The following is a 24,296-nucleotide window of genomic DNA, read 5'->3' as shown; positions in this document are numbered from 1 at the left end:
TTTGTTGATTTTGCTTAGTGTGCTTAACATGCTGTAAACCATTTTATAGATGTATGACTATTAAGCACTATGGAGGTTTCCTGATTGTTACTCGCCTGCTTTCACTAAATTCTTTGTTTAGTGAACATGAAGAAGATTTTGCATTGTCATAATATCTCCACGTGAATAATAAACAAACAACACTGTCATACTTTATTCCAAATAATGTTTTATTTTTAATTTTTTTGGTGCCACAAACTAGTGTCGTTGATGACTGATCAAAATGTATTTCACATGTGAAACCCGTTAGAGCGACTGTATTCGGAAACCTCCATAAGAAATTGTGAAATAAACAATATCTCAGTGTGACAACAACCCAGGTGAGGGATTAGTAATGTGTCATTCAAAACAAAAAGCATTTCAACATGGATATAAAAATCTTTTTTGAAAACGTACATAATTACAATACAATCTAATTTCAATGCATTTTACCCCAATGTTTAAAAAGGAGGAAAGGGACATGTCAGTGATAGAGCTATTCTGTGTTTTCCATGTTCCTGTGAGCAGATCAAGGTGCCTGCTACAGTATCCTATTCTATATGTTTTTGGCTGGCAACCGACTGGTCAGAATTGAATGATGGGTGACTGAGTCCATAGAAAGATAGTGAGGCTACAGCGTTTCCATGGCAGCGTGTGGCCCTCAGCACTTCCCTCCCCCTGCGGAGGTAGAGCTGCAGACTGTCGACCTCCTCAGTTCAATTTTCATTGACTGGCACTCGGCTCGCGACTCTAACCGTGTCACAGTGGAGACGCCTGTCACAACTGCCTTGCCTGTTTTCATACCTTTTGACATAGGGATTCGTGTGGCCGCGGCCCGAGTTGACTGCACATCCGCCCCGGGCTGAAAGGATTCACACAACATAAGACAAAAGCACAGACAGAAAAGGTTTTTAAAGTATTATCGTAGACAAGCACAATAGCAACGATTTACTTTGTGTACATTTGGTGGAAGTAAATTCAAGATGGCAAGCTATATACTTGTTGCCATAAGACCACTGTTTTGTCATTGTTAGAACTGTGGTGCAGAATTACATGTAAATTAAATAAATCAATTTACACAGGTTCAAGAGGGATGACAAGAGTTGGCCATATTGGATATTGATTGTGATTAGAATTGCAATGGAATTGAGGTGCTGCATTTCTTATCCTTCAAAAAGCTTCCATCCATAAAGAGCCTCTTTAAATCTAGCTGTATGAAATACCACAATGTTACCATAGCTCACCTTTCACCCTTCACAGCATTAAGAAAGTGCATTTCAAAGCTAGCATCACAAAAACGGTTTGCATTGAGTTAACAGAGCTTGGGAGAGGATATTATATACTACAGTATTCTGGTCTTATTGCTGATGTGCAGGTAAGCCCACTTTGAAGTCAAACATCCAAATTGGTCATCACTGGTCCATTTTCGGTTAAAAGGGAGGAACATGTCAGTTTGTGCCAGTAGAAACCGGTGTGTCAACACAGGATCCTTTGAGAGGGGCCTTTGGAAGGTGGGGATATGCGTGTCAATTCATTCCAGTGTTAGTATTGGTCATAGGTAAAAGGAGTGTATTTGATTTTGGTATACCTGGAAAGAGTGCTATCTAGGGAGCAGACACCACCTGATATCATTTTGAAACATTTCAGAAGCAACTGAAATACAAAAGATTGGATATCATTTAGATGGTTTGTCTGAAACGAAGGTCATGTAATTGAACAACTTTATTACTAACAATGATATAGAATGTATTCAGCATACCAGCTGAAAACGGTTACATAGAAAATTATGCAATAAAAAGCTTCTCTGTTAGTGAGACAGCCCTTGTTCAAATCATCATAAAAGGGAGAGAGATAGACGGCAGAAAGAACAGAGGGCTTATGTAAATGTACTCGATTTTGACTACTCACCACAGACTGAGTTGGCCTGGACGGTGCCGAGGTGATGGGGGTGATGGTGATGCTGCTGGTCAATTTGCTGGGGGTGGTCTTCCCAGGAGCGGTGGTGGTGTTGTTGGGGTGACGTGGGGAGCGCAGCACCGTACCTGTGGGTGCCTCCTTGCTCTCTGTGCTCACACTAAGGGGACTGACTGTCAGTGTAGGGCTGCTACTGCTGATGTCTGATGGCCTCTTGAACTGAGGTCCCAGGTGGATGTGGATCTTGTTGTCCTCCGTGGTGGTGATTATGCTGGCGTTGGAGTTGTATTTCCTGACGGGCATAGGCAATGTATGCTTCTCTGGGGTCACTTTGAACACAGCCCGGCCCATGGTGCTCATGTCATGGGGCTCTGGGGATGCGGAGGCAAAGGCCTCGGCCACTGGAGTGGTGCTCACTGTGATGATGGAGACGGGGGAGAGGGGTCTGTTCGAGTCTGAGTAGGAGGAGCCCTTACTCCTATCTGGGGACTTGGCCCTGGAGATGGTGGTGATGGTGACTGGAGACTTGCACCGCTCAGGCCCCCCCATCATGCCCTCACCCGGCTTGCTCTTTGAGGACATGGTGGTGGGTTTGGGAACAATGGTGATGCGAGGCCTCTGCAGGCCCAAGGTGGGGATGATGGTGGCGCTGGAGAAGAAGTCCTCAGCACGATGGCCGGTGATCTCCAAAGTGGCAGTGCTGTTCTCGTGATCGGGGGTTACTCGAATGTGCAACGGCTGGCCTGGCTTTTGGGACATGGACAGCTCGGGTGGACGAGTGGAGGAGTCCCCGTTGTCCTGAGGGGTTGGGGTATTCTCTGGGGTGGTCTGAGTGATCGTCACTGCATCCTTCTTCCTCATCCAGGGAATCCAGGATTTTCTCATGCCCAACTCGGTGGCTGCAGGGGGGTAGCGCTCCAGCACGGTTACAGGCTTCTTCAGACCCCTCTGCCTCAGGTTGCTCATGATATGGTTCTCCTCCAGGACAGATTTCCTGATGAACACTGCAGGCGTGTCCTCCTCGGCAGGTTCACTGACCACCACATCTGTCTGGACTGCGGTGGAGGTGACAGGGACGTCTACTATCCTCCTTCCATTCATACTGGGACGCAGGGCGCGGCTGTAGCGCTTGGTGACCTCCAGCTCTTTGGTGAGGTTGACCACTTCCTGGCTCAGGCTCTTCTTTGTGTCCTCCTCCTCCAGGAATCTCTGCTGGAGGAGGGAGTAGTCCACTTGCAGCTGGGAGAGCTGGTCCTCCTTGTTCATCAGCTCGTGGATCTTCTCTTTGAGGGCCTGAACATCTGCCTGCAGGTCTCTGGTCCTTGCCTCCTCCATCTTGCAGCGCATCCTCAGATCAGCCTCCTGGCTCACCGCCTCTCCCTTCTCTATGGCTTTGTTCCTGGCGGTCTGACTCTTCATCTCTTCCAGCAGCTGAGAGAGGGCATTGGCCTTGTCCTGCTCCATTCTAAACTTCTTCTCCAGTAAGTCATACTCGTCCTCTGTCTTCATCAGGTCACCTTCCACCACCTCTAGCTGTTTGAGACGGTTTTTGAGCCTTTCAATTTCCTGCGTTAGCTCCTTGAATTTGTTGTCCTCGTCTGGGGGTCTCTTGTTGTCCTTATTGGTGCTGATTTTTAACAATACCCTTTCTGCCTCCTCTAGCCCGTCCATTCGTTTTTTTATTACACCGACCTTAGAGCTAAGATCCCTGCACTTTTCCTCTTCACTTGCAAGTTTCGTTTTCAGTTCATCTTTCTCTTTAGTAAGAGACGTCACTTTTACCTCCATTTCTGATTTCAGTCTAAGGAGCTTTTTGCTCTCCTCAATCAACTTTTCTGTGACATCCATAACTTTACTCTGCTCAGTTTTGAACATCTTATTTAAATCATCGCTCTTTTGCTCCTCCTGTTTTATTCTCTCAGTCATGTTCCTTCTCTCATCCACTAGTATCACTGTAAATGACTTCAGCTTCATCAGGTCGTCCTTTAGGCCCATCTCTGCCTTCTCAAGTCTCGACTCAGAGTTCTCCAGTTCTTTCACACGGTTTTTCACTGTGTCCAGCTCACCGGCTAAGTCCTTTGCCAGTCCTTTCTCTCTTTCAAGGTTAATATGAAGTGTTGCACACTCTGATTTGCTCGTGTTGAAAGCCCTCTCCAGTTTCTCCAGGTCCACCATTCTCTTCTGCATTTTCTCCACCTCCAGCCTCAGCTCCTGGCCGGTGGTCTCCTCGTCCTGCAGCCTTTTCCTCAACTCTCTGGCCTGGCTCTCCGTCTTGGTGATCTCCTCGTCCTTGCCCTCCATCTCCAGCACTCTCTTGCGCAGGTTCTCCAGCTCTGACATGAGGCTGGAGTTCCCACATTCCCCCTTGCTGATCTTGTCCCTTAGCTCCAGGAGGTCCTCCTCTGACTTCTGCAGTGCTTTGTTGCTCTCCTCCAGCTCCTCGATCCTGTGGGCCAGGCCTGCCAGCTTCAGGCGGAGCTGGCGGCTCTGGGACTCCTGGTTGGCCAGCTTGGCAGTCATCTCCTCATGCTCCTGGGTGAACTTGGCAGCTTTGCACTCCAGCTCCGCCTCTAGCCTGAGGACCTTCTGGCCGTCCTCCTTGGCGGTGCCGCTTACGGCGGCCAGCCGGTGTTCTCTCTCCTGGAGCTTGCTGCTAAGGTCCTGGACCTTCTGGCTCTGCTGGTCGATCTGCTCAATGTGGAGCTGCCGCTCATCCACCAGCATCAGGGCAAAGGACTTGAGTTTGACCAGCTCCTCACGGACCTTGTCTAGCCTCCTGCTGTGATCCTTGTCTTTACGAGCCTGGTACGCCTTCTCCTGCTCCAGCAGCCTCTTTAATCTGAGAGAGAGAGAAGAGGGGGAGAGGGAGAGAGAAAGTGACAGAGACACAGAGAGCAAGAGAGAGATGAAGTGTGATTGAAATGTAAATTCTCCATTTGATAGGCTTTATTCAGATGTTTCACCTGATGTAATAATTGATCCCCCTCTATATTAAGAGACTGTGAAACTGTGCATCTACTACATTGTTCCTGCTGATGTAATTAGTGTACAGGAACAATGTAGGCCTAGGTACTTACTGCTACATAGTACTTACAAATATTGAACCTTTGAGTTTGTAAACTGCAAATAGTCTGTGAAAAAAAGCATTTCAATGAAAAAAAAAAAGTATTTTAACTCTTAAAATGTCTCACAATTCTTCAAAGTTAAGTAACATTTCCCAGAGTAGAGGAGCCTGACCAGACTCAGAATTAGTGCCTTATCCCCTGCCCAGAACCCTGTGGGCAGTGGTGGGATCCCGGATGGGAGGCAGGCAAACAGAAGAAATGGCAAAGGCATGATAGAAGAGAAAACAAAGGAGGGGGTGGGGGGTCAGATTAGAAGCCTGAACCCTCATGTGATTCTCCCCAACAGGGACAACCCTGCCCTTCACACAGAGCAAAATACCACAATATCAGAGACATGCTAGCTAAACTATAAAAACACAACCAGTGTCCTTAAAACACTGAGTGAACCTGAACGGAATAATGTGAGTAGATGTTTAACTAATCTCTGCGGGAGTCTCTATATCTTTGTGCAACTGCTATAGATAGTCTGCTGCCTGCAACAGGTCCCCTCCATATGGTGCTCACACAACGACACTAGAAACTCAGTGCGTAATCAGGAGCGAGTCCTGATCATTGTCATCTGTTGCTTTGCATTACAAACAAATTCTCCCTGCACGGTAACCAAATCCACCAGGAGCCGGTCTAACAATGCACATGATACTGTAGCAGCCAGACTGCTGTTTCTTAAAGTTTCAACAGCTCAAACTCTCAGACTTACCCACTACTAGTCGGGATGGATGCATTAGGTCCTTGCCTAGCGTGTTTTGGATAGTGCAGGTGCTGAGCTGTATGCAGGCAGGCATCGGCTCTCTCTCACTGGGTCATGAGAGGGCCCCCAATCCACGAGGAATTGGCCATCACATTCCAAACATGTCATCAATGGACAATGAATTGTGTAAAACTAGCCCTGCTCCACTAGCTGGTGGTGATGTCATCCCTCCTCCCATTTATGGCACAGAATGGAGCTGCCCTTGTTTGGCCACAGAGGAGGAGGGGTTCAAGCCAGGGGGGGTGGAAGGCTTTTCACACTCTTTCCTGTTCCCCTGCTCTCTTTTTCCCCCCCTTTCTCCTCCAACAGAGAAGGGGAATTGTATTTGTGAGATTTTCAGTAGATTTGCAGCAGCCTTTTAGACCAAAGGTAAATGTATATAGAATTATACTATGTTAGCAGGGCTTCTTTCCACTTCCAACACACAAACTGTTGTCTTGCCTGACCCAATTGTCTCTTGTCCATCTTGCGACCAACCATGTTCCCATAGAAACAAGGCAACAATGCAAGGGAAAATTTTTGTTTTGGGAACAATGTCAAACTAGTGCCAGACTAGTTCATAATCATCTTCCCCTTGAATGCAAAGGGAAGTAAAGTGATAGATAGAAATTTGGATTTTGTTCTTTGTCGGATGCTACTGCTACATCCATAGTACACAGTGTAATTAATAGGGACCAGATCCTAAGGTGGTATGGTAAAAGTAGACTTGTATATTTTCACAATGGGATGAGTTTGCTGCACCAGAAGCCCAATCCTGCAGAGAGGTTTCAGATATTTATAGCACTGCAGTGTTCTTCATTAAAGTACAGATGTCTCACCCACCCCTATGGGCCCTGATGAAAAGTAGTGCACTATATAGGGAATTGGGTGCCATTTGGGACACAGACCATAGCTCCTGGCTGGGAGCAACACTTGTGGTCTTGTTAAAGTGGAATCATGCAAATACCACTGGTCATAAAACCTGTGTCACGAGGTCCAGGGTGGCCCTCACACAATTTGCCTGGCAGCTTGTCAAGTAGAAAAGGCTCCAGATTAACAGCAATACAGGAGTCAAATGGTTGCATGACCCACTGCAAATATTTACCATTAGCTACCACTGCATTTCAGGAAAGAGTGTACAACAACGCTACTTCAAGGTATCCAGATAATCTTAATGAGGAGACCAAGTTTGCATTCCAAATGGCACCTTTTTCCTTTTATAGTACACTACTTTTGACCAGAGCCCATAGGACCAATTATGATATGACAAATATAGTTCTGCAACAAGATACTCCCTTTATTCCTCCATTCTCTGTGGTGATGGTAGTGTTTAGAATATGAGCCAGGTGTCATTTCACTGATTATCCTGGCATTATGAATAAGTCCTTTAGCAGATGACCAGCATGTTTCCTGGTGGTCAGGGCTATTCATAGCCACTGTGTTGACAGAGGCCTATCAGTGACGGCAAAGAAGGTCCAAACCTCCCACACAACATATCTGTGGCCAAGCTAAGCCCACAGCTTGGACTGAACTAATGTCATACAATTACAGTTACTATAACTATCACGATTACTATAACGAACCTTCGAACAGAAAGGAAGAAGTCACAATTGAAAATAACTACTCCACTCTAATCTGAATACTTTTTTCCTCTGGGACAGAATTATCTTGTTGGATTTTTTTGTTTCAGTTTAAGGGAACGTATTTGGAAAACAGATATGGCCATATCAATATATTTTAATTTAGAGAAACTATACAGTATCCATTTCCCCGTAAGAAGAACGACTGACTGAAAGACCTGATAGAGCGGGAGAGGTTCCACCATGGTGAATGAAATGCAAAACAAAGATCTAATTGGCTTGGCAGAGTTCTCTCACTCTTTTTCTCACTCTCCCTCTGTGGACTGGCTGGCATCCTTTCACAGGTGGTTAGGCTTGTCCATTATGACATCACCTGCAGTGAATCTCAGATGACTGCAGCTGGGAGGAATGTGTTATCACACGGTGCTGCGAGCAGAGCGGGGGAGGGGAGGTCATTGGTGAAAGGGGGGAGGCAATTGGAAATCTGTGCATCAGCGAGCACAAGAGCTTGCAAGTATCTAGTTTGCTACAGACAAAGCTAAAATTTAGGTAGTATGCTACTTTAGAAAATCTTTCAAAACTCGAGTCGGTGAGAAAAACAGAGATGGACACCTGCTCACCAAATGAGTAATGATTTTGAGGTGACAATATGTTTGGAGATGGATTATAATAATTTGCATGCATTTGAAATCGTTCAGAGGTCACAAGTCTCATTTCACATGTTTCTGAATGTGACCCACTCAAACAAAATGAATATAAAACCTCCAAATCTAATATTTCAACGGCATATTTTCAACACTCCCTCTACTATTTTCCTAGAGACTCCATCCATATAAACCTAGCTAAAGGCTTTACCTAAATGAATGTACGGTTGTTGGTCAGCTTGATGTTCCCAGCTTGCTTAACACTGGCCGTTTCAACAAGGTAATTAGACTCAGGTCATGGGCTGTCATCTCCATGCTACATCTAACAGACCGTTAAACCTCTGTAAATTTATTCACCAGGTCACTGAACCAGTCATTGTACATGTCCTCAGCACAGAAAAACAAAATTATTCTCAGGTTGAGAAATGGAGTAGGGTGACATTGCCCCTAGATGCTGATCGTGGGTCAATTGAGCATTTTCCCCACTAATGGTTAAAGTTAGGATTTACTGTCTGGCAGTGTGGAAAACGTCCGCAAGTAAAGGTTGATCTACCAATTACACTGAACAAAAATATAAACGCAACATGTAAAGTGTTGGTCCCATGTTTCATGAGCTGAAATAAAAGATCCCTGAAGTTTTCCATACGTACATAAAGCTTATTTCTCTCAAACTGGGCACACATTTGTTTACATCCCTGTTAGTGAGCATTTCTCCTTTGCCAAGATAATCCATCCACCCACAGGTGTGGCATATTAAGAAGCTGATTAAACACAGGTGCACCTTGTGCTGGGTACAATAAAATGCCACTTTATAATGTGTCTAGAAACAGGGGCAGCCGGGAAAAAATAAGTCATCTATGCACTTAAATACCGAATGGAGAACGCTTTTCCTGCGGTTCATTTTCATGCCAGCCACGTAGGCTATACTCCTGTTGTAAATATAAGCAATGTGCTTAATATTAGGAAAGTTGAGAAATAAATATAGTAGGCCTAGCCTATAGAAAGCTGATGGGATCCTCCTCTTTCTAGTAGAGTCCTTCACTGTTTTCTCACTCAATTGCATAGCCTATAGAAATGTTGCGCAACATGAGCTCATGGGCTCATGAAGTGTTTGATTACATTTGCATTGATGTCAGAGTGATTAGAGGGACAATAGAGTGCTGAGTACCAGGCAGTTAGCAGGTTTCATAGGCTACTAATGACCAGCAGCAGCATCAGAATTTGGAGAAGCCTAGCTACCGTGACTAAACGGTCATATGGAATTTGGCTGCCTTCATGACTCGTGACCGCCGGTGCGGACGTGATTTGGAAAGGCACACACCTGTCTATATAAGGTCCCACATTTGACAGTGCATGTCAGAGCAAAAACCAAGCCATGAGGTCTAAGGAATTGTCCGTAGAGCTCTGAGACAGGATTGTGTCGAGGTACAGATCTGGGGAAGGGTACCAAAACATGTCTGCAGTATTGAAGGTCCCCAAGAACACAGTGGCCTCCATCATTCTTAAATGGAAGAAGTTTGGAACCACCAAGACTCTTCCTAGAGCTGGCCACCCGGCCAAATTGAGCAATCGGGGGAGAAGGGCCTTGGTCAGGGAGGTGAACGTCTCCCCATTGATATTGTGCATTGTCTTAAGGGTGTTAATCATGTCCATAGTATCACGTACATATGCAGGGATTGACACCACACTGGGTTTTAGAAATAAATCTACAAAAGCAGAAATATTTTCAGTCAATGGAGGCCACAATAGGTCTTCCTGGTGGCTTATCCAGTCGTTTGTGGATTTTTTGGTAAGGCATGAATGACGCTCCAGATAATTGTATGTGTGGTGTAAAGAGATGAGGTAGTCATTCAAAAATCATGTTAAACACTTATTTAACACAGAGTGAGTCCATGCAACTTATTTGACTTGTTAAGCAAAAAAAAAATATCCTGAACTTTAGGTTTGCCATAACAAAGGGGTTGAATACTTATTGACAAGACATTTCTGCTTTTCATTTTTAATCAATTAAAAAAAAAATGTCTAAACCTAATTCCACTTTGACATTATGGTGTTTTGTGTGTAGGCCAGTGACACAATATCAATTTAATCCATTTTAAATTCAGGCTGTAACAAAATGTGTAAAAAGTCAAGGGGTGTGAATACTTTCTAAAGGCACTGTATGTGTTTTTGTAAAATTTTCAGTGGACATTTTGAAAATGTAGTGATTGTGCAGAGTTTTATGGTTTGTTTAACTTTGCAATCAATGGTGTTTGTTTGGCATACATTAAAAAAAATTATGTTACCATGGAATTGCCCAGATACAAAAGTGACATGTCTCACCACTGAAAGTATGTAAATGTCCTGAACAACATATGAACGTCATATGAACAGCCAATTTATTCTAGCACAAGTAAAACAATGTCAATTATAATTGACAGAAATGATTTGCATACACAGCAATCAATTTGGCAATGCTGGGTGGCTTTTCACCCGTGGAAGAGGACATGCACAACATGTTCCTCGAATAGGAACTGGAACATTAATCTGTTCCTTATATAAGACTAATCAATAAGCATGCAACCCACTTTCAAAACACTACAATATGTTCATGTTGTGGGTAAATGGTTCAGTGAGGCATGAGGTGTTTCCATTGGGGAACGTTTTACGCGCGGAGTAGAACTAGCTGTGCATAGTACTGTGTGAGCTAGCAGTGTTCTGATGGTGATGAACCATTAATCGCCATGCATTATCAGATAGACAGATCCCTTATCAGATTACTCTAGTGTTGGGTATAGATGATGTCAGTGTTCTGTCCTGACTTGCAGGTCTTGAGGTACTGTCAGACTGAGGCTGCATCCCAAATGGCAATCTATTTCCTACATAGTGCACTGCTTCCCTATGGGCCCTGGTAGAAAGGAGTGCACTACATAGGGAATTGGGTACCACTGAGGCACTATACTGGGGGCCAGGTTAGATTGACATCTGGATTCCACCTTTGTTATGAGCCTCATAAATTCCACCTGGGAGCATCTTGCTGGCATAGGATTTTTTAAAATCTCTTCTACATCCTTGTTTTAAAGCCATAGTCAAACTCAGTTGGTCTCACAGTAGGCTAAAATTATTTGATGGGTAAATCACAGCTTGTGACAGTTACTGTATATCTATTAAGGTAAATAACAGCAATGCCATAAAATAATGATATATTCTATGTAATACTGCCATATTAATGTAAATCATAGTTGTAGCAATGTATTCTTCACCATGTCAGTACCTCTATGTGCTGTGTTCAATAACAATGTGTACGTCATTGATATCTAATGTGAGGACACTTAACTGTAAACAGCGTGGCACTGCCTGGTGTATCATCTTTCATTGGTTGAGTCTATTCATCACTCTATTGAGAATTGACTCTGGGTGTCTTTACACGCTACATCAGGGCTCTTTGAAGCTGTCTCAGCTTCAGCGTCTCATGTACCGCTTTGTTCCTGGGTCTTTGTCCAGTATTGCTTAGGCCGAGCTGCTTGATGGGGACAGAGCGCGCGTGTGTCTGCCTGAGAGAGCCGCTGTAGCATGGTCGCAGAGCAGAGGTCTGTGGTGTGTGGCGGTGTGATAGTGATGTCAACCCCCTCCCAACATGGCTGAGATTGACCTCGCTTTCATCCCTCATCATGCTCCATGTGCCCCTCATGCAGGGCTCAAATTAGTTTTTTTACTGGTGCTCCCAACTTAATAAAGTTAAAATCTAGGAGCACCAGAAGATATGTTTTAATTGATTGAGATACTGGGCCCATATGAATTCTAGCTACTTTTGAAGCACATGTGCTCTAGAAACTAATAACCCTGTAAAGACATTTGTTTATTATAAAAATGTTGATACAAAAACCTGTCATGGAAATTACAAAGTAATTTGTGGAAAAGAAGGTTTCTACATTGTGTACTACATATTGAGATGCGTTACATTAAATGCTACACTGTCTCTTTAAGAGCGTCAAGTTGTGAGTGATGACATACAAGAGATCAGTCATTCATTCATTGTTATGATCATTGGTCTTCTAAAGAAGCTATCCCCTTTCCTTTCTTTCTGTGCCCCCAAATGTTTAGATACAGTATACTGGTAAAGTAAACTGGTTGTTAGCTAGCTAGCTAACTAATGAGGTAACATGACTGAACAAGGTTTAAACAAATGCCCCTGAGTGGTTTTGGAACGACTCGTTACATGGTTTATGAACAGGGCCTAAATAATTACCTTTTTGGTCCACCAGCACAATTATCGGTTTTGTTTTTCCAGGTTTCGATTTCCCCAGTTTTTTTTTTCTTCAGGTTTTCACTCTCAAAATCATACTTTTTTAATAGAAAAAAAGGATGTTCTAAGCCCACAACAATGCTTAAACCACATCAGGAGATGGGGAATAATTAAAATGTTATTTTGGAGGGTATAGTTGCTCTTTAATTTCAATTGTGCACCTCAAGAGACTGGTGTTTGGCTGGCAATGTTTCTGTACTGCATGCGCAATAGCAGAGTTTGCAAAACAAAACACCACCCGATTCATATAAATCATCATGATATCATATCATTCTTCCAGGTAAGCCTACTTTGCAGTTAACATTTAATTTGTTTCATGGGAAAGCCTTTAGCTAACCGGCTGCACAAAGTGGTAGACACAGGCATTGTACGAATCTGCGCTAGTTGTTTTCTCTAGGGCACTCAGAAACAACTGCACAGTGAAGCCCATCATTACAACAAATACTATCTGGGTGATTTCTTTCCTGGTCGCACTGGTGCTCCCAAAATAAAATGTCAGGTCGCACAGCAAAATATCTAGGAGCATATGAGATCAAAATGGTCGCACTTTAGAGCACTGCGGGCCTCGTGATTTGCAGAGTGCAGTGACAGATTGGCACACAACCAATTGTAACATTATGTAATTACTCACTTGCGTACCACAGCCCCCGCAAGGTGGGGGCCCACAGGCTCTTAAGCCATGGAAGAATGTGTAAAATAGCCATGACAAAACATGCCAATATGTGTTGCAGGAAATTAGTTTTAGAACATAAATATTTTCTCTTACTTAGCTATAAAACTGCAAATGTGCTCTCTGCCCCATGGCAATATGTGTAGAATTGAAGGAAATTAACTTTAAAATATCTAAATTTTCTTAGCCTCATTTAAAAACTTAAGAATAGCATAGCATGAGATTAGCTATAAAACTGCAAATTTTTCTCTGCCCCATGTCGTTGTTGGCTAATCACCACTAATCACCACTGTCCTGAAGCTAACATTTTACATTTACATTTTAGTCATTTAGCAGACGCTCTTATCCAGAGCGACTTACAGTTAGTGAATACATATATTTTTTTATACTGGCCCCCCGTGGGAATCGAACCCACAACCCTGGCGTTGCAAACGCCATGCTCTATCAACTGAGCTACATCCCTGCCGGCCATTCCCTCCCCTACCCTGGACGACGCTGGGCCAATTGTGCGCCGCCCATGAGTCTCCCGGTCGCGGCCGGCGGCGACAGAGCCTGGATTCGAACCAGGATCTCTAGTGGCACAGTTAGCACTGCGATGCAGTGCCTTAGACCACTGCGCCACTCAGGAGTCAGTTAGCCCCAGTTAGCCTTGAGCTAGCCTCGAGCCAGGCCCATCTCCCGGCTATCTACCGCTCTGTCAAACGGACGGGACCTCCTAGTGTTGACACGGAGCCCCGCCGATCCATCACGACTGGTCAGCCAACATAATTGTCTGATGTGGTTTCAACAGGCTTCCCGTTGCGACGACCACGAAGATCCATCTGCTAGCCCAGGCCCGCTAGTACACGCAATCAACAGCCGTGCCTGTAGCGTAGAAGCCGCTGAACTGCTCCCGGACTTACTTATTGCTGTTCACTGGACCTTATGATCACTCAGCTACACAGCTGATGCCTGCTGGACTGTTCCTTTATACGGTACCCCATCCTGTTGATCTGTTTAGCCTCAGCTCAAACTTTCGTTGCCATTACCAGTTGTTGTCTTAGCTCTCTTGAATAACACCTGTGACTGCTTTATGCCTATCTCCCATGTCAATATGCCTTGCCTATTGCTGTTTCGGTTAGTTCTAACTGTACTTTTTCAATGTAGAGCCCCCAGTCCTGCTCAACCTGTCTCAGATAGATCCTTTGTCCCACCCCCCACACACACGGAGACCGGCTCAATCGGTGCCTCCAGTGATGCTATCTCTTTCATCTTTACCCAACGCTTAGGTTTACCTCCACTGTACTCATATCCTTCCATATCCTTGTCTGTACATAATGCCCTGAATCTATTCTATAACGCCCGGAAATCGGCCCCTTTTTTTCTCTGTACCCAACGCACTAGAAGACCAGTTCTTAAAGCCTTTAGCCGTATCCTTATTCTACTCCTCCTCTGTTCTTCTGGTGATGTAGAGGTTAACCCAGGCCCTGTAGCCCCCAGTATCACTCCTGCTCCCCAGGTGCTATCATTTGTTGATTTCTGTAATCGCAAAAGCCTTGGTTTCTTGCAGGTTAACATCAGAAGCCTCCTCCCTAATTTTGAGTTATTCACTGCGTTAGCACACTCAGCCAACCCTGATGTTCTAGAAGTGTCTGAATTCTGGCTTAGGAAGGCCACCAAAGATTCTGAAATTTCCATTCCCAACCACAACATTTTCCGTCTAGATATAACTGCCAAAGGGGGCGGAGTTGAAATCTACTGTAGAGATAGTATGATAGAGCTCTGCAGGCTATCCAGGTCTGTGCCCAAACAGTTTGAGCTTCTACTTCTAAAAATCCACCTTTCCAGAAATGTCTCTCACTGTTGCCGCTTGCTACAGACCCCCCTTAGCCCCCAGCTGTGCCCTGAACACCATATGTGAATTGATTGCCCCCCATCTATCCTCAGAGTTTGTATTGCTTGGTGACCTAAACTGGGATATGCTTAACACCCCGGCCGTCCTACAATCTAAACTAGATGCCCTCAATCTCACACAAATTATCAAGGAACCTACCAGGTACAACCCTAAATCCATTAACATGGGCACCCTCATAGATATCATCCTGACTAATTTACCCTCTAAATACACCTCCGCTGTCTTCAAACAGGATCTCAGTGATCACTGCCTCATTGCCTGCGTCCGTAATGGGTCCGCGGTCAAACGACCACCCCTCATCACTGTCAAACGCTCCCTAAAACACTTCAGCGAGCAGGGCTTACAAATTGACCTGGCCCGGGTATCCTGGATGGATATTGACCTCATTCCATCAGTAGAGGATGCCTGGTTGTTCTTTAAAAGTGCTTTCCTCTCCATCTTAAATAAGCATGCCCCATTCAAAAAATTCTGAACTAAGAACAGATATAGCCCCTGGTTCACCCCAGACTTGACTGCCCTTGACCAGCACAAAAACATCCTGTGGCGTACGGCATTAGCATCGAACAGGCCCCGCGATATGTAACTTTTAAGGGAAGTCAGGAACCAATATACACAATCAGTTAGGAAAGCAAAGGCTAACTTTTTCAAACAGAAATGTGCATCCTGTAGCACTAACTCCAAAATGTTTTGGGACACTGTAAAGTCCATGGAGAATAAGAGCACCTCCTACCAGCTGCCCACTGCACTGAGGCTAGGAAACACCGTCACTACCGATAAATCTATGATAATCGAACATTTCAACAAGCTTTTTGCTACGGCTGGCCACCAGCTCTGCATCCTCCGCTGAAACTTGCCCATGCCCCCCCCACCGCTTTTCCTTCACCCAAATTCAGATAGCTGATGTTCTGAAAGAGCTGCAAAATCTGGACCCCTATAAAGCTGGGCTAGACATTCTGGACCCTTTCTTTCTAAAATTAGCCGCCGAAATTGTTGCAACCCCTATCACCAGCCTGTTCAACCTCTCTTTTGTATCGTCTGAGATCTCCAGAGATTGGAAAGCTGCCGCGGTCATCCCCCTCTTCAAAGGGTGTGACACCCTAGATCCAAACTGTTACAGACCTATATCCATCCTGCCCTGCCTTTCGAAAGTATTTGAAAGCCAAGTTAACAAACAGATCACCGACCATTTAGAATCCCACCGTACCTTCTCCACTATGCAATCTGGTTTCCGAGCTGATCATGGGTGTACCTCAGCCATGCTCAAGGTCCTAAACGATATAATAACCGCGATCGATAAAAGACAGTACTGTGCAGCCGTCTTCATCGACCTGGCCAAGGCTTTTGACTCTGTCAATCACCGTATTCTTATTGGCAGACTAAATAGCCTTGGTTTCTCAAATGACTGCCTCGCCTGGTTCACCAACTACTTCTCAGATAGAGTTCAATGTGTCAAATCGGAGGGCCTGTTGTCTGGACCTCTGGCAGTCTCTATGGGGGTGCCACAGGGTTCAATTCTCGGGCCGACTCTATTCTCTGTGTATATCAATGATGTCGCTCTTGCTGCTGGTGACTCTCAGATCCACCTCTACGCAGATGACACCATTTTGTATACATCTGGCCCTTCATTGGACACTGTGTTAACAAACCTCCTTCCGTGGCCTCCAACTGCTCTTAAAAGCTAGTAAAACTAAATGCATGCTCTTCAATCGAACGCTGCTTGCACCCACCTGCCCGACTAGAATCCCTACTCTCGGCGGCTCTGATTTAGAATATGTGGACAACTACAAATACCTAGGTGTCTGGTTAGACTAAACTCTCCTTCCAGACTCACATTAAGCATCTCCAATCCAAAGTTAAATCTAGAATCGGCTTCCTATTTCGCAACAAAGCCTCCTTCACTCATGCTGCTAAACATGCCCTCGTAAAACGGACTATCCTACCGATCCTTGACTTTGGCGATGTCATTTACAAAATAGCTTCCAACACTCTACTCAGCAAATTGGATGTAGTCTATCACAATGCCATCCGTTTTGTCACCAAAGCCCCATACACTACCCACCATTGTGACCTGTACGCTCTCGTTGGCTGGCCCTCACTACATATTCATCGCCAAACCCACTGGCTCCAGGTCATCTATAAATCCCTTCTAGGCAAATCCCCGCCTTATCTTAGCTCATTGGTCACCATAGCAACACCCACCCGTAGTATGCGTTCCAGCAGGTACAGTGGGGCAAAAAAGTATTTAGTCAGCCACCAATTGTGCAAGTTCTCCCACTTAAAAAGATGAGAGAGGCCTGTAAATTTCATCATAGGTACACGTCAACTATGACAGACAAAATGAGAAAAAAAAATCCAGAAAATCACATTGTAGGATTTTTTATGAATTTATTTTCAAATTATGGTGGAAAATAAGTATTTGGTCAATAACAAAAGTTTCTCAATACTTTGTTATATACCCTTTGTTGGCAATGACACAGGTCAAATGTTTTCTGTATGTCTTCACAAGGTTTTCATACACTGTTGCTGGTATTTTGGCCCATTCCTCCATGCAGATCTCCTCTAGAGCAGTGATGTTTTGGGGCTGTCGCTGGGCAACACAGACTTTCAACTCCCTCCAAAGATTTTCTATGGGGTTGAGATCTGGAGACTGGCTAGGCCACTCCAGGACCTTGAAATGCTTCTTACGAAGCCACTCCTTCGTTGCCCGGGCGGTGTGTTTGGGATCATTGTCATGCTGAAAGACCCAGCCACGTTTCATCTTCAATGCCCTTGCTGATGGAAGGAGGTTTTCACTCAAAATCTCATGATACATGGCCCCATTCATTCTTTCCTTTACACAAATCAGTCGTCCTGGTCCCTTTGCAGAAAAACAGCCCCAAAGCATGATGTTTCCACCCCCATGCTTCACAGTAGGTATGGTGTTCTTTGGATGCAACTCAGAATTCTTTGTCCTCCAAACACGACAAGTAGAGTTTTTACCAAAAAGTTCTATTTTGGTTTCATATGACATTCTCCCAATCCTCTTCTGGATCATCCAAATGCACTCTAGCAAACTTCAGACGGGCCTGGCCATGTACTGGCTTAAGCAGGGGGACACGTCTGGCACTGCATGATTTGAGTCACTGGCGGCGTAGTGTGTTACTGATGGTAGGCTTTGTTACTTTGGTCCCAGCTCTCTGCAGGTCATTCACTAGGTCCCCCTGTGTGGTTCTGGGATTTTTGCTCACCGTTCTTGTGATCATTTTGACCCCACGGGGTGAGATCTTGCGTGGAGCCCCAGATCGAGGGAGAATATCAGTGGTCTTGTATGTCTTCCATTTCCTAATATTTGCTCCCACAGTTGATTTCTTCAAACCAAGCTGCTTACCTATTGCAGATTCAGTCTTCCCAGCCTGGTGCAGGTCTACAATTTTGTTTCTGGTGTCCTTTGACAGCTCTTTGGTCTTGGCCATAGTGGAGTTTGGAGTGTGACTGTTTGAGGTTGTGGACAGGTGTCTTTTATACTGATAACAAGTTCAAACAGGTGCCATTAATACAGGTAACAAGTGGAGGACAGAAGAGCCTCTTAAAGAAGAAGTTACAGGTCTGTGAGAGCCAGAAATCTTGCTTGTTTGTAGGTGACCAAATACTTATTTTCCACCATAATTTGCAAATAAATTCATAAAAAATCCTACAATGTGATTTTCTGGAATTTGTTTTCTCAATTTGTCTGTCATAGTTGACGTGTACCTATGATGAAAATTACAGGCCTCTCTCATCTTTTTAAGTGGGAGAACTTGCACAATTGGTGGCTGACTAAATACTTTTTTTCCCCACTGTATATCTCACTGGTCATCCCCAAAGCCAACACCTCCTTTGGTCGCCATTCCTTCCAGTTCTCTGCTGCCAATGACTGGAACGAACTGCAAAAATCTCTGAAGCTGGAGACACATAACTCCCTCACCATCTTTAAGCATCAGTTGTCAGAGCAGCTTACCGATCACTGCACCTGTACACAGCCCATCTGTAATTAGCCCACCCAACTACCTCATCCCCATATTGTTATTTACATTGTTATTTATTTTGCTCATTTGCACCCCAGTATCTCTATTTGTACAACATCTATCACTCCAGTGTTAATACTAAATTATAATTGTAATTATTTTGCACTATGGCCTATTTATTGCCTTACCTCCATAACTTACTACATTTGCACACACTGTATAAAGATTTTCTATTGTGTTATTGACTGTACGCTTTGTTTATTCCATATGTAACTCTGTGTTGTTGTTGTTTTTTCCACATTGCTTTATCTTGGCCAGGTCGCAGTTGTAAATGAGAACTTGTTCTCAACTGGCTTACCTGGTTAAAAAAAGGTTAGGTTAGCTGCTCAGACCTTGTGGGGGCCCTGGGAAACTGTGGTACGCCACTACTTACACACATGGAATAAGGAACAAGCAACTCTCTCTCACACACACTTCCCCTCACCTCTCCCTCTCCTGCTCCAGCAGGTTGGTGAAGTCATCACTCTTGTTCATGAAGTCTGTGTGTTTGCGTTTCTCGCTGTCCAGCTCATTAACCGTGCGGCGGTGACACTTCTCGGCCAGCAGCAGCTGTTCCAGCATACGCCTGTACGTCTCGCGATGCTTGTCCTCCAGCCGGTCCAACTGATCAACATATTAGAGGGTTTTCAATGACAACCACCATGTTTTCATCCCAAATGGCACCCTATTCCCTATATAGTGCACTACTTTTGACCAGGGCCCATATGATATAAAGTTATTCGCTATTAGGGAATAGAATGCCATTTGGGGCGCACACAATGTCTGAGTCATTCATACACTGGTATCTATCCAGTATATTAGTTACAAACATTTACCTCTTTATCAACACTGTATAGCGATCTATAGTATAGTATTTATTTTGATATGAACTTCTATAGCAACCTGGACTCGGAGGTAGACGTAACATAGTTAAGGTAAGGAATTAGGTTAAAAGGTTAGGGGAAGGGTTAGCTAACATGCTAAGTAGTTGCAAAGAAGCTAAAAAGTAGTCACTAGTTGCTGATTAGCTAAGATTGTCTGTGATGAGATTCGAACACGCAACCTTTGACCAACCACTATCCTTTAAAAACTTCTGTCTTATGTAAGCATACCAAACACAACATACTTTGAGTGTCCCGGATTTACATTTACTATGTTATGTCTAGTCTATGAGACCAGGCTGTCTATTAAATTTTTTTACATTTTAGTCATTTAGCAGACGCTCTTATCCAGAGCAACTTACAGTTAGTGAGTGCATACATTATTTGTTATTTTATTTTTCATACTGGCCCCCCGTGGGAATCGAACCCACAACCCTGGCTTTGCAAACGCCATGCTCTACCAACTGAGTTACATCCCTCCCCTACCCTGGGCCAATTGTGTGCCGCCCCATGGGTCTCCCGGTCGCGGCCGGCTACGACAGAGCCTGGATTCGACCCAGGATCTCTAGTGGCACAGCTAGCACTGCGATGTAGTGCCTTAGACCACTGCGCCACTCACCTCTTGCATGGGCATCTCATAGACGTTGTCCCCTAGCATTGTAGTGTTGGTCAGAAGGCTGTCTCTCTGCAGGGCCTGGAGGGGTTTGATGGGGGCAGCTGAGCCGTAATGGGCCTCCAGGGCTTCGGGTCGCGTACGCTCTGACTTCAGCATGTGGATGATATCCTCTCTGGCCTACGGACACAAGGAGCAGGGGGACATGTTAGGTCACCTAAGAACCATTTAAACAGAGATAAAGTCAAGAACATTATGTTTATCTTTCTTTTACCTTCTTTATTCTCAATGACATTTGAACCACTTCAAATTGACAGTAGTGAGTAGTGACACTTGGAGGTTGTTATTGTTTTTAAGTTGGGAAATTTGATGATACTATCTTCACTAGGACACAATTTCCCCCTTTAACTGTTTTAAATGTGTTATGTTAACTAAATTTGTTGAACTTGGCCCAGGTTTACCATTATTCCATACTTTATCCATATAAGTGCACTTAATCTATCAACTACATCTCCTTCAGTTTGTTTGGTTAATTGTCTGGTCTAGTTAATTGTATGCAGGTGTGTGGGCCACACCCCTAATTGGTTATTGTCCACACCTGATTGTGTTTCTCCTTTAAAATGGAGGTTGAGAACAGTTTGGGGAGATTTTGACAATGTGGTAAAAGGCTAGACAGAGTTTTATCCTCTGTGATCCCATCTGTTTTTAATAAAGATGTATACTTTTTTTGATAACTTTTCAGTCTAGTTGTATTTTAACTTCTTATGTGTATGGAGTGACGGCCAGCTCCGTGACAGGATTTTTTTTTTTTAAATGATTGATAAAAGTGCAGTTTGGCTCGCCAACCCTGTTCCTGGAGAGCTACCCTCCTGTTGGTTTTTGCTCAAACCTGCACTGTTAGCTCAACTCTCCCCACAGGGGGGTGCTGTTCTCCTCAGTGAGACCCCTGAGTGTCTCCTTTCATACAAATGCAATCCATAACACAGGTTTTTTCTCAAACTGCCCCCATATGCCCAGCTCCGAGTAGTGCACTATATAGGGAATAGGGTGCCATTTGGGACACAGTTAAACATTCCTGCATGGAGATGGACACAATACCCTTCTTTATCTCACTCTATATAAATGATTAATAGAGTTGAATTATTGTCATACCACTGTACTATAATATCATTAGCAAGTAATTTAGCATGAACAAGACCATTCTTCAGTGTTGATAAGACATTCAGAGCATGTTGGATTTCAACATAAGGTGTAGGAGGAGGACATGTGTTGTTGTTTATCCCAAGTTGCAACTTTGCAAAGTCATCAACATGCCTAAAGCTGGATGGCGAAAGGGATGAGGGTGCACTGATGGCAGCAGCATCACTCCCTCCATAGAGCCCCACAATAGACGTCATAATACCAATAAAACCTAGCTGGAGGGAAATGGTTCCAATCGTTTTTCCACCATTCATTTTTCCCATAGGGGATTTTAGAAACACTTAAAATAAGGGCTGTGTTTTGGTAAGGCTTACCCTGGCGTGAAGTTTTGATAACCGTGTAAATCTCTCTCAGACAAGTTGACTTATCAATATATTTGGCACTATTTACTCTTAGCATCAAAGTAGACATCATGCAAAACTACAAATCCCTGCAAGCTCCTGCACGTCATCTCTAGCTGACACCTTTGCTAACAGGTATTGTGTCATTTTAAAACTTGCCCAAGACAGTTCACAGAATTGTCAATTTAAAGAAATGTAGCCAATTTATTCATTACTACATTTAGCTAACATTAGATAGTTAATCCAGAGATACTTACCTTTGCCTCGAGTAGGCAGTCTCGTCCAGATCATCATGGTATTTGTAGTTCTGTATGATAGCCACATTAGCAGCTAATTAGCGTTTCACCTTGTCCGAGAGACATGGTTATCAAAACGTCACGCCAGGGTAAGCCTACATGAAACACAGCCCTTATTTTAAGTGTTTCTAAAATCCCCAATGGGAAAAATTAATGGTGGAAAAACGATTGGAACCATTTCCCTGTTTGAGTGGGGCAGCGTGGGAAGGGACCAGAGTTAATGGCTGCTGACACTTAGGTTGACTCTCAACAGCAGTGAGTCAGCATCGTGACTCTTGGGTTACGCACTCCTGGTTACAGTAACATGTCAAGCCAGACACAGAGGCTGAGATGATGAGAGGCTGAGATGTTACCACCTGCCAAATATAACCCAAACCACTGACCACAATGTTAGCAGTTACCTAGCACACAGCAGCCCAGTGTCAGTGGAGAACCTCTCACCTGCACCTCTCCTTCCATGACTCCCAGCAGACGGAGAAGGTCCTCCTTAGAGAGATCTGTCAGCCCTGCTGCCTTCTTTTGTCCTCTACTGCTCTCTGTGGTTCTCTGGGGCCTTTTCACTGTTCCAGACACCACTGTCTTCCCCTCTTTCTCTTTCTCCGCCCGCTGGACCTTCATTTTCCTCTTCACCAGCTCTGGTGTGTTCTCCCCCTCCTCTTTGGTGAAGGCTTTGGTGGGCTGGGTGACCTGGTTTATCTGTCTTCCGTCTGGGCCCTCCATGGCTGTGCTGCACCTGGACCGCATTCTCACCTGCAGGGCGGAGACAACAGGGACTCTGAATCCATAGCCCAAATAGTTCACACTACGTTACCCAAAGAAAAACTTGAAATGGCCCTCTTGGTGGCTGTAAATTGTTTAGAGACAATGAGGATTCGATCAGTTCCCTTCCCTGGCTTTGGATAGCAGCTATTTTGATCACAGTGGCCATTTGGGAGGTAATAGTCAGTGGCTCCCCCACTCCTGGCATAACAGGATCATGTTTTGTTTACAAAGCCTGAGTCATGTAGTGCGTCATTATCTCTGCAGAGCAACATAATCATTTGACAGTATTGAATGACAAATAATATGCCATGAGGTCACTTCTTAAAGAGAGTGACAGGATCTTAAGCATTTACACATTTGTAGCATATTGTACAAATTGGAATTTGTAACATATCATACGAATTGCAGGACGTAACATATCAAATCGATGACATTGAATACAATTGTGCACAACTTTCGGGGACCCGTTTTGGCTCGTGAGTGTTACTTTCTATGCCACAGGCTGAAATTATACAAAATCTGCCCTAGCATAACTGTTTTTACAATGAATATTCTCTGAGCATTAATTATATGGGGTTGTCTCTCATGGCATATGTTTTGAGCAAGTTGAAAGTGTCGCTAACATTTCTCAGTGGAGATCTCCCTCAGCCATACAACATTAACCAGTAAGAAAGCTTGTACGAGAGAGAGTAAATAACATTTCTGTAATCTCAGCCACATATACAAGAAACGTCTGACCTCTGTGATTGCCAACAAGGGTTTTGCCACCAAGTACTAAGTCATGTTTTGCAGAGGGGTCAAATACTTATTTCCCTCATTAAAATGCAAATCAATTTATAACATTTTTGACATGCGTTTTTCTGGATTTTTTTGTTGTTATTCTGTCTCTCACTGTTCAAATAAACCTACCATTAAAATTATAGACTGATCATTTCTTTGTCAGTGGGCAAATGTACAAAATCAGCAGGGGATCAAATACTTTTTTTCCCTCACTGTAAATATGACCTCAAGACTTGTAATCAATAGCAGAAAAGCAACATGTTCATAATTTCCCTTGTGATCTCACATAACTTAACCTCTCACCTCTGACTAATGCCCTATGGCCTATGTCATTCCCGCTGTACTAGTATTTCATACTGCTCCCTTTTTCTGTTTCTTAAATTGCTGTACTTGATTATAATTAGGTGTGGGACCCAACTCTGGGAGTGAGAATGGTCTAGAACAATGTTCTCATAGGGACTTTTAACATCTGGAACCAATGGAATATTATGAAGCAAGTAGCTATAATAGCAACTGTGTTATTCTAACCTGGATAAACTAATAT

General features: G+C 44.1%; 1 protein-coding gene across 1 annotated transcript; it reads right to left on the bottom strand.

Annotated features, from left to right (window-relative positions):
• Positions 1 to 197: 197 nt before the first annotated feature.
• On the bottom strand, positions 198 to 22,960 carry LOC311106866 (filamin-A-interacting protein 1-like). Its single transcript, XM_084149253.1, has 5 exons — positions 22,652 to 22,960; positions 20,380 to 20,553; positions 19,325 to 19,503; positions 1,927 to 4,771; positions 198 to 880 (listed from the first exon to the last, which is right to left on the bottom strand). Exons 1-5 carry the CDS (start codon positions 22,952 to 22,954, stop codon positions 680 to 682), a joined length of 3,702 nt encoding a protein of 1,233 aa, XP_084005379.1. The 5' UTR covers positions 22,955 to 22,960; the 3' UTR covers positions 198 to 679.
• Positions 22,961 to 24,296: the final 1,336 nt, after the last annotated feature.

Source organism: Coregonus lavaretus, assembly GCF_964263955.1.
Source record: "Coregonus lavaretus genome assembly, chromosome: 31".
Classification (NCBI taxonomy): domain Eukaryota; kingdom Metazoa; phylum Chordata; class Actinopteri; order Salmoniformes; family Salmonidae; genus Coregonus; species Coregonus lavaretus.
The sequence above is the reverse complement of the archived record's forward strand: the minus strand, read 5'-3'. Positions and strand labels throughout refer to the sequence as shown.